At 34.4% G+C, this 10,491-nt stretch overlaps 2 protein-coding genes and 1 long non-coding RNA gene across 8 annotated transcripts; 1 reads left to right on the forward strand and 2 right to left on the reverse strand.

The window, feature by feature from the left end:
• The first annotated feature begins 1,591 nt into the window (after positions 1-1,591).
• On the forward strand, positions 1,592-7,270 carry LOC112707140 (putative E3 ubiquitin-protein ligase RING1a). Of its 4 annotated transcripts, none has more exons than XM_025758736.2 (10): positions 1,592-2,110; positions 2,270-2,312; positions 3,659-3,717; positions 4,898-4,979; positions 5,133-5,253; positions 5,337-5,378; positions 5,594-6,106; positions 6,219-6,329; positions 6,563-6,790; positions 6,870-7,270. In XM_025758736.2, the coding sequence occupies exons 1-10, from the start codon at positions 1,777-1,779 to the stop codon at positions 6,900-6,902; spliced, it is 1,566 nt and encodes a 521-aa protein (XP_025614521.1). In that variant the 5' UTR covers positions 1,592-1,776; the 3' UTR covers positions 6,903-7,270. The 4 variants fall into 4 exon arrangements, with proteins under 4 accessions (XP_025614521.1, XP_072057263.1, XP_025614519.1 ...); XM_072201162.1 differs by having other exon boundaries at positions 6,222-6,329; XM_025758734.2 differs by having other exon boundaries at positions 1,641-2,122.
• Positions 7,094-8,984, reverse strand: LOC112707142 (protein TPX2). 3 transcript variants are annotated; one of them, XM_025758740.2, is made up of 7 exons: positions 8,848-8,984; positions 8,624-8,752; positions 8,258-8,338; positions 8,046-8,170; positions 7,832-7,940; positions 7,564-7,658; positions 7,094-7,472 (listed from the first exon to the last, which is right to left on the reverse strand). In XM_025758740.2, the coding sequence occupies exons 1-7, from the start codon at positions 8,923-8,925 to the stop codon at positions 7,361-7,363; spliced, it is 729 nt and encodes a 242-aa protein (XP_025614525.1). In that variant the 5' UTR covers positions 8,926-8,984; the 3' UTR covers positions 7,094-7,360. The 3 variants fall into 3 exon arrangements, with proteins under 3 accessions (XP_025614525.1, XP_072057264.1, XP_025614526.1); XM_025758741.2 differs by having other exon boundaries at positions 7,220-7,466; XM_072201163.1 differs by lacking the exons at positions 8,624-8,752; positions 8,848-8,984 and adding an exon at positions 8,422-8,592.
• Positions 8,985-9,887: 903 nt separating this feature from the next.
• Positions 9,888-10,261, reverse strand: LOC112708407 (uncharacterized). Its single transcript, XR_003156327.3, has 3 exons — positions 10,196-10,261; positions 10,064-10,120; positions 9,888-9,964 (listed from the first exon to the last, which is right to left on the reverse strand). It is a non-coding gene; the product is annotated as an uncharacterized lncRNA (long non-coding RNA).
• Positions 10,262-10,491: the final 230 nt, after the last annotated feature.

The following is a 10,491-nucleotide window of genomic DNA, read 5'->3' on the forward strand; positions in this document are numbered from 1 at the left end:
TTCGTAATTTTTTTTGATCTCTAAATAAAATGAATTTAAGTATGAATGATGTTATATTGAATCTACTAATTTATTTAAATTTATTATTATTTGTTTAAAGTGAAGACTAAAGAATTATTGCAGAAAAAGAGACTACTAATAATAACGAAAAAGAATATATAAAAAAAAATATATTTTATAATCATCTATCTTATATTACCCATAAATAAATATAAAGACAACTTTTTTTAATTTATCTTTATTTCGCTCTCTATATTTCACACACACACACATATATATATATAAAAGCAGCCAAATTGGTATCTTACCTCTAATTTTGAAATGTCTTTCTTCCACTCCATTTTATTATTTTTTTTGCATTAAATTATAGGAATAATTCATAACTTTGCCGTTTTTTGTTAGAAAAAAACTAATTGCTCTTCAAATATCATTTTGATTGATGTGTTTCAAAACAAATAGACAATAATAATATTAATTATATTATATGTACACTAAAATTATTTATTAATATATATTATATATAAATATATAATGGTTAATTTTAATAATTAATTTTAAAATATAAATAATATTTTTGTATATATATTCCGTGAAATACAAAAGAAAATATACACACCTTACTTTTGAATTAAAAAAAAAATCACATAAGCAACCCCCATCATATTAAGAAGCAAAGAAAATAAAAGTCAGAGATCAGAGAGCAATGTGGGATGCATTAACATTTAACTAGAAAAGGAAAACAAAAACAGAGCAACCAAATTATGAAGAAAGAGGAGAACATATGGTGGTTGAAATGACGAAAAAGGGCCCGAGACACCACCTCCACCCACCGGCCACCGAGCCGCTACTATATGCCTCCTTTACTTTCCTTCTTTGTCTTCTGCTGTTCTCAGAAATTTCTTTTCTTATACACTATCTATGCATAGGAATTTTATATTTATTTTTCCTTAGAAAAATAGTTTTTATTACAATAATAATTAATTTTAATATAAACTGATATAAAATATTCCACCTCAACAATTAGTTATATTTTATAAGAAATCTTAGGTAATTAATTATTTTTATATTTATCCTGTATCTGAATTAATATTAGTCAATTTTTCAATTTGTTTATTAAAAATGTGAGTAACATTTTTTCTTCAGATTTGAATATTATAAATATGTAGTTATCTTATAAAAAAAGTTGAGTGAGAATTCTCAAATAATTGAACACAAATGTCTTTAATAGCTAAACACATTTTTTGGTTTCGAGCAAATTATATATTATATAAGTAAATTTTAGAATAGTTATTAATAAATTAAATTCTTTTCCATTTTATCAGTAATAAATATTGAAAAATAAAATTTTGACATATTATTATTAGACAAAATCAAAATTTTCTATACATCTTTTTTGTTTTACCCGAAAAGCTTATATCCAAATATGCATACAAGTTAACTCATGAATAACCTAACCAAACGATAATAACACTTTAATTTTGTTTACGAGGGTGTGTACTGTGTTACTGTGTAGTAGTGTAGTGTAGTGTAGTAATACTATAATTACGATTATATTAGTATTAAATCAAGACTAATAAAAACGAAGATAGACGCAATTAAATACTTACATGAAAAAAGAAAAATAAAAAAAATTGCAATATATAATGATAGCAAAGCGAAGGAAAGCAGAGAAGGAGACCCAAACCAAAATCTCCAATCTCATTCTGCTTCTTTGCTTCTTCGCTTCTCTTCTCTGCGTTCTCTTCTCTGCTGCATCGAACCAAAGAGGATTCAGCAATGCCTGCACAGAAGCGCCCTTACCCTGACACTCTCGACGACGCCGACGACTCCTCTAACCACCTCTTCCCGCATCGCCACCCCAAGCACCACCGCGACCGCACCCTCAAGCCCCACCATCCAGATGAAGATGCTGCTGGAGCCCACAAGGAAGAGGACGAGCAAGAACAAGAGCAAGGGGATGCTGAGCAAGAAGATGAGGAAGATGAGCAACAAGGAGCAGAAGAAGAAGATGATGATGATGAAGAAGAAGAAGAAGAGGACGATGACGAAGATGAAGATGAAGGTGAGGGAGATGAAGAAGATGAAGAAGAAGGGAAACACAACGACGAGGGTAAACCCGATGGTTACGTGTTATCATCTTTTCTTCTTCGTGATTTACGTGCATCTTATTATTTTCGTGTTTCTTCAACTGGGTCCTCGCGCTTTTGCTACTTCGTAATTCTTCTGTTTTCTCAAGGTGTTCATTTTGTTCTTTGTTGGTTGTTTTCAGATTCTGACGACACCCCATCTTCGGATTCTGAAGAAAAACCAGAGTACGAACTCCATTTGTCTAGTGCATTGCTTCAAAACTTGTGCTTTTCTCTGCTTCCTTTTCTTCTCCTTTTCCCCCAGATTCATGTTGCTAATCGATGTGTCTCTGTTTTGGGGTGCTGGGTTGGTGTGAATTTCGCATCTTGTGTTCTTCTTCCTTTGATTTTGGACGCTTCTGATGTGGGTTCCCTCTTCCCACTGTAGAAGGGGGTTGCTCTATGATTCCTCTTTTCACTTTTCTGTGTTATTTGAGCTGAAATGTGTGTGTTTTCCGAATCTACCCCTTTTGATTCGTCTTAGCTCGTTTGCATGCTTGCATTTTCGTCTTCTTGGTGCATTAGACTAGCTCATTGGTTGCATAATCGAACAACGTTTGTTATTTTGGCGTGGACTTTTGTTCCTTTGTTCAAGGCATGGATTTGTAGTGTTGTTATGCATAGGGTGGGATTGAACTTCGAGATCTCCTTCATGGCATGAAGGAGGTATATGAATACTCTTGCTTTATGAATTATGTTAACATTCATATTGTAGGTGGAGTTCTAGTGGGTGGTGTGCATCAGAATGTTCTAAGTAGTGGCTTCTTTACTCCGCAAGTTGTGTGGGGAAAGTTTAAAACTAAGTCTTTTGAAGCATTATCATCTGTCACTTGCCATGTACCTGTGGTCAAAATTCTATAGGCTCACAAGGTTCCCTGTAATGCCCTGTAGTTCATGATCTGTGCTGGTACTTGAATTGCTTTTCCATGTTATAGTAACCTGTTAAAGCATAACATAAAACAGCGTACTTGCTTTCTGAATTTGGAGATACTTGTCCAAAGTTGTCAAAGGTGAAAGGCATGTGGGATACCATGCTGTAAGTTAAGTTGGGCCACAATGTGCTTGTATCTCAGAAGAAACGACTTAACATTATAAAAGACGAAAATACTGAAGAAGAAAATACCCAACATTCGACTCCTTTGCATTATGTCATAGTATAAAATATCCCTAAGCTGCTTGCTGTGACATTATGACTGTTTTACCCCTTTTGTATAACAGCTAGGAAGTTAGATAGCTTTTGGTGTTATTACTGTTTCAGTGTTTTGTGAAAAGTGGCTGGTGAGTTATAAATTTCTTCCAGCTTAGAGAATTTAGATGATCAAGGTGGGCAGTGCCTGTGATATAGCATTAACTGTGTCTTTAAGTCCTAACTATTAGAAAGCTGCTAAATTTGTTGTAACATTTTCATAACTTGCTGAATTATGACTGTTCTAACTACCCAATTGGTGGGTATCAGTCATAAATCCCATATGAAAATGTTCTTTCTATCACTTGTATGTAAATATGTTCTTATCATCTTGTTCTTTTCGCAGATTTGTGTTTGTAGAACTTCTGGAAATTCGTAAGGATGTCCAGTGCCCAATTTGCCTTGGTATGTTTGGTTTTCACTTTTTGGGTCTTAAGTATGGTGTTAAATTCTGTGTGGGATTATATTTTGCTACTGGCAAGATGTGCTGGGAGCTCTAGTATTTCATTTAATTCTATGTGCACAACAACATAAAATAGAAAGTTGTGTTTTTCACGAACACTAAGTGTGATGGAAAGTCTCCTATGCTAATACTGCTTTAATCGTTTGCTAGAAGGAGAGGTGATGGCTTAATATATGTTATTTTCATAGATACCTGTTGATTTATTATTGTATATTGATCTTGTAACTAGGTGAGCATGAACCTTTTAACAATCCTTAGTGGTTTCTTTTTCTCTATTGTTGCTGATATTGCTTAATAATACTAGCATTTTAGATTCATCTCCTAAGAGTGCCAAACTGTCAATTGTAGTTTTGTAAAGCGAGGAGAATTGTTGAACTATCTTTTCTGAGATTACTAAAGAGGGACAATAGCCACTTAACTAGCCTGTTGAAATACCTATATAGTCTATATATAACAGAGGGATGCATTCATGCATGCATTTTCGAGAGTATAATGAATGACTTGAGCAGTTGAGTTAATGAGTTAGATACAATCAAGAGACATGTGCATGTCAGCAATGTTTGATCAAGTATCAATTGTGGGTTTTGAGGTGAGGAACTCAACTTTTAGTGCATATAATAACCGTTGTCTTTGTAGCTGCCCTAGATTCTGAGTGATACTTAAGGTTCATAATAGTGCTTACACAAGTTCTTAGGTACATCTTGCTATGTGAAATTTTGTTTATAGAAGGAAAGATCCCGAAGATTGATAACCTAAATATTAAAATGGAAAAACAAAAAAGTAAACTCATTTCTATATACGGGGCATATTAGTTTAATTAACATAGGAAATTTGACATATTTTACTGGATTTGGATTCTATAAAAATAATGAATTAATAATAAATGGTGAGATTGAAACATAACCAAAGGATCCAAATCCTATTTTATTTGCTCTCAATTTGGTATTTAAATGTTTACCAAATATAAATGCTTTTTTTTTTGGAAAAAATTTGTTGGTACCTATATTCTTAGTTATGGTTTTAACAGGTAGTTTCAGATTCCACTATGAAGGAAAATTTCCAAATCATATTCAATGATGGTGAACTTATCCTATTAAACTAACAAAGTATTTGCTTCGACAGGCATTATTAAGAAAACAAGAACTGTCATGGAATGCTTGCACCGGTTTTGCAGGGAATGCATTGACAAGTCAATGCGACTTGGGTAGGTCACATGAAGCAATTCCAGGGTTTTTGTTTGTGTAATTTGCTTCCAATACATGCAATCAATCTAAACCCTTCTTGCCTCCCGTGTACTCATCACAAAACACAAGATATCATCTCTGTATGCAGACTCATCATTCATGTATTATCTCAGGAACAATGAATGCCCTGCTTGCCGAACACATTGTGCCAGTCGCCGTTCTTTGAGAGATGATCCGAAATATGATGCTCTTATTGCTGCTTTATATCCAGATATTGAGAAGTACGAGGAAGAGGTATGAGTTGACCTGTTTACTATGTATTTTGACCATGTGTAAAAAATTGACTAGTGCTACTAACACTGGTTGCTTTATTATAGGAGCTTGAATTTCGTGAAGAGGAGAAGAACCGCAATAAGCAGGTAAATATTTATTGGCTGAACATTTCTAAACATGCTTTCAGATTTTAGGCATGTTCACAGTAATTAAACTAGTAATTCCACTTTTTTATTGTTTGACACTGAATTATTGCCTATCTGCTTGGCTGCCATCACATGCCAACTCCTCAATTACATAATTCCTTGCATTTGCAATAGTACCTTGTTCCTGGTGTCATTTAATAACTTCTTTCTGACAGATTCAAGCTTCAATTGCAAAAGTTGTTCAACGGCAGTCTGAGGCACTAGTTAAGAGACGTAAAGATTCACCAAGTGTATTCGTGACAAGATCCCAGCGAAATCAACGAAATGCTTCTAGGAGACAAAATCAAGTGATTGATATTCAAGGATCTGAGGATAATGAGGAGGAAAATGACAATAACGAAAAGGACTCATCATCTGCTGATGAGCGGGGTACAGAGGCGAGGCAAAGAAGGAGAAAGAGATGGACCAGAGTTCGCACCTCTCAGCCCTCATCATCAATGGCAAGTCCTGATGGTGGATGTGCAGAAAGTGACTTGGATAACGGTAGAGAAAATCGAGGACTTTCAAGGCAGGTGTCAAAACCTCGAAAACTTACATGGGGAAGGGGTGGATTTAGAAGTCACACAAGGCATGGAAGTGGCGGTGGTAGTAGTAGCAAAACCTCTCGCAGTAGTCGAGTGTCTAAGATGGTTGATTTTCTCCGAAACTTGGATGAGAATGCTGATGAGGTATAGATCTCCCCTCTTAATAAATCTATAGGTGTCAAATGTTATTGCTGAGTGCAACTTTGTTATGAATTCTTAATTTAGTTTTGTTCAAGATCCTTTATATTCTTATTAGCAGTTAGATATCCATCTCATGCTTTATTCTCTGGGCAAACGAGGCGCACCAAGTTTGGAGAAGCCACACCTTTGCTGTCGCCCAACTTTGTCTGTCAAGAACCTTTGCGAAGTGAGATGCTCCTTTGTTTTAGTCACTTGTTTATGACAGCAAATTATTCTGATTTGATTGATTTAAATTTATTTATTCTTCTAGTAGAAGGCCTAGTATTAACATATAGGTGCTATTATTTTCTCTGATCTCTTCCCAAAGAAAATGATTGCATCTTATGCTTTTTGTTAATGAGACAATTTAATTGCCTTATGATGATTGTCTAATACTTGTTTAAAATTGCTTTTGCAAAGTATGTTGCTCGCCAAACACCTGTGCCTGTTGAAGAAGTTGAGATATTGGCAGTTAAAGGATGCAGTGGCACAGATTTCGACAAGTCAACTGATGAGACTTCATCCTTGAAATGTGATGAGCTAACAACTCTGGTTATAGATCCATCTAAATATGAACTAGAAATTTTGCAGGGAGATGAATCTTTAGCAGGGATTAGATCTAAATGCATATCTAAAAGGGAGCATTTGGTGAGTCTTAATGTGGTTTTATTAACTGTTATTATTTCAAGCATCAAACCTAATTTCCCCTCGTTTTCTGCTGTTTCAGATTCTGGCATACAGGCGGAAAGGGGCACTATAGTCACGCTGAACTTTTTTTCATTTGTATATAGCAAGGACAAATTGTCTAAGTTGTTCTCCCTCCCACCCCCCCCCCCCAAAAAAAAAAAAAACCAAGAAACTATAGTATACTAAATTATATGACCCTTTGAAAAGGTTTATGCAAGCCCGAAGGTGTCATAAATAAACTTTAGATAAAATATTAGTTACAGTTTTATTTGGTAAGGAGTTTTATTTAATTTTCATGATGGACACAAAATTCGGCATTGTATTCAAATCCATCAGCATGGTTGGAGTGATTGTTGTTAGCACCTCTGCATTGTTACAATAGATTCATAGTTTTCATTGTGGAAATGAATATTTTAATGAGAAAATGATTAGTATTTTGTATTTGCGAACATTAATTAAGATATATTACAAAATGATGACACTAGAATTTGAAATTGTTGTCAAATTCACGTCTACTAGATGCTCTCTCCATCATCTCATGGTGGCAGCAGGACTTGAAACTACAATGGCATTTGATATCTTGTTTTTTGCTACATGCAAATTTGGCGACTTGGGATTTGTTGTATCCTTAGCAGACCTATTGCTTCATACAACACAACTCATTGTCAGATGTTTTAAAAGTGGTAGAAAACAAAGAATGAAGAAATGTTTTAAACTTTTAATTTTGCACATACTTATTGGGAAAGAAAGGATGGTGAAATTTTGGAGTTGGCATCACATGAGAAACCTTTGACTTTGTCAGATGTTTCAGTGCCTTTTCTTCCTCTCTCTGCATGCATCACATATCACACTACCTTGCTTAGATCACTATCAAGTGGTAGATGAAGAAAAACAAAGAATAAATTGAAGACTATACTATAGAGTATAAGAACTAAAACTAAAATAGCTACTATGGTCTATGATATATAGTTAGGAACGCACGAATACGAAGACTAAAGTCACCTTCTCATTAAATTGGGCTCTAGACATAGCCCAATTCTCTGAATGTAAACTGAACTCTTGAACTTGGGTAAGGGGTTTACGAACTTTATCTGTAACTGGGAATGGATCCCTGCAGGCAAAATCCACAATTCCACATCCATGATATATGAGAATATAACTCAATTCTTCATAGACACAAAAGAAAGTGAAACCTAATACTATTAATGTTACTCACTCTTCTCTCTTCACCATTAGTTGTTCCTCCACTTCTTGTTGCAGTTCTATCTCATGTCTAACTAGGGAGTCCAATTGGAATGGTTCTGGTTTAGTGCACTGCTTAGATTCAAGTTTTTGAGGTTCCTGCATATCATGATATCAGTAATTTCGTACTGCTAATTCTTAGTATCTAGAGATTAATGAGACACCAAATTGAAAAAACTTCTTTACTTGAGGATAGTCATTGGAATAAGGGTATGGCTTATGCAGAAGTTCCATATGATGTTTCTTCTCTTTCCGGTCACCTCTCTCCTAACATAGAGAAAAATTGCAATTGTTATAGCATAACCGGATCATTGCATAGATCCTTCCAAACAAAAGGGAATGTAATGAACCTCAGTGTGGAGATGGAATGGCTTTGGAATTGTGTTTCTGGTAACTGGTTTGTTTTTACAAGTACTTTCAGACTTAAAATAAACTGCAACATAAGAACACAAAGGACGAGTTGATGATAGAACATGCATCCTTATTTCTTAAATCAAGTAGAGTTAACTGAAGCTTTGGGAAGTAGATGGTTTGATTTCAAATCTAGATTACCAAATCAGACAAATCAGCCATGGCAGGTGGTGGAATCCTGTCATTTGTTGCAAAGTGAAATTCTTGAGGTACAGTGACTTGTTTCTTCGCATGATAGTGTAGTCCAATGTCTCCTTTACTTTCAAAGATCTAATGAAATAAGAGAGAGATTATTTTTGTTTAGCGCTAAAGGATAAAATGAGAATAATGAAGTTAATTAACATTCTCGGTCGGTAGCCTTTTACCTTCTTATTTAGAGGCCTTGCCTTAAATTTGGGTTTTCTTGCAAGCTTTTCTAGCTCTAATTCTACTGAACTTTTCATCTTTTGTGGCCGGGCACGTAGTGATGTCTGAAATGTAGGTGTTTTAGGCTCTGTAAGAACAGTTTCCATGGATTCTCCTAATACAAAAAAATAAAATTGATGAATAGCAAGTCAAGGATCAAAGTGATGGTCTCAGATGTAGAACTTTTTGTTTGGTAGCTTTGGTGAATGCTGGGTATACCTTGAAGCACTAGATTAATATATGTTGAGAGTAATGTTAATTTTGGAAAAAGAGAAGCAGCCAAATATTTACGGTAGTGTGCTAGATATGTAATTTAACCTTCATTAGGAGTAAAACAATCCTTTCAGGAGAAATTTTCCTTTCATATACTTAGAGAGATTAGAAAGTTATACTATATTAGTATTTCTTGTTTATCCTTATTTTTGCAAAGATCTCTTCTCCTCCTATCTTCTTTTGCTCTTCACTCAACAAATTTATTCTTTCATCAAGAGAAGAAAAAGTATCAAACATCAAAGTTTAGTAAATGACTGATGAATACTTCCGTAATCGAAACATCAAATTTTGCATAAATAAAAGCTTAGTCCTACGGTATGTGATTTATCTTTTTTTTTTTTCTGTAAAAAGGAGGAAATGGGAGTGTTAATTCTTGAAATTTTGCACTCTAAAAAAATTATATTTATAAGTAAAACAAAGTATGGGCGAAAGAGAAGAATGAAGTACCTTCTTATTCAGTGGTTGAGCCTTGAATTTTGGCATTCTAGGAACCATTTCTGATCAAGATCAGTAGTACTCCTTACACTTGCTGAGGCAACAGCCTGATCTGTCTTGAATCCAGGTTCTTTAGGCCTTGGTTTCATCTGTTTCTGAGCAGCACTCCCTGAATCATAAGTCAAAACTATAAGAACATCTACTCACATGGTGCAACAAAAGAAGAAAACAGAATGGACAATAGAGGAATAAAACAAACCTTCACGGCATTTATCTGCATTTTACTATTACTTGAAGATATGTTTGTGTTGCCATTGTCACACCCAATGGCAACTTACGAGGCAAATTTTGAGGTTCCACATACAGAATCTGGTTATATTTTTGAGGAGTTATACTTTAGTTAGGGCACAAATATGAGAGAAAAGTTATTTGAAACAGTGGGGGAAACACACAAATAAAGACATCGACCTGTCTAGCTTTGCCTCCTTCCAACTTCTGCCTCTTAATAGCTTGGTTCTCATATACCTGAAATATAGATTACTGATTTTTGAAACATTGTGATAAACACACTAATTAATCAAATTTGAAAGTAACCTTTACCTTGTGCATTTTCTCAGCTTCACCAAAATCACGCAGGCTATTATTGGTTCTAGGCTTAAATGCTGGAACAACTTGAAAAATTCAGAAAAAGCTTAACCAAGTAATTTACTTCATACAAGATAAATAGAACAATAATTGACTATGTCGATCAATCTCAAGTGAGAGACTCTAATTAAGATATAGGTCAAGTAGTTTTTCTCTTAACAAACTAGGATGAAAAGTATCTAAGTAAATTAACTTATTTGGCATTTCAAACAATTCATGATGAAAGTCTAACAAAAAATAAAGTAGATCAT

The sequence above is a fragment of the Arachis hypogaea genome, chromosome 8 (assembly GCF_003086295.3).
Source record: "Arachis hypogaea cultivar Tifrunner chromosome 8, arahy.Tifrunner.gnm2.J5K5, whole genome shotgun sequence".
In the NCBI taxonomy this organism is placed as follows: domain Eukaryota; kingdom Viridiplantae; phylum Streptophyta; class Magnoliopsida; order Fabales; family Fabaceae; genus Arachis; species Arachis hypogaea.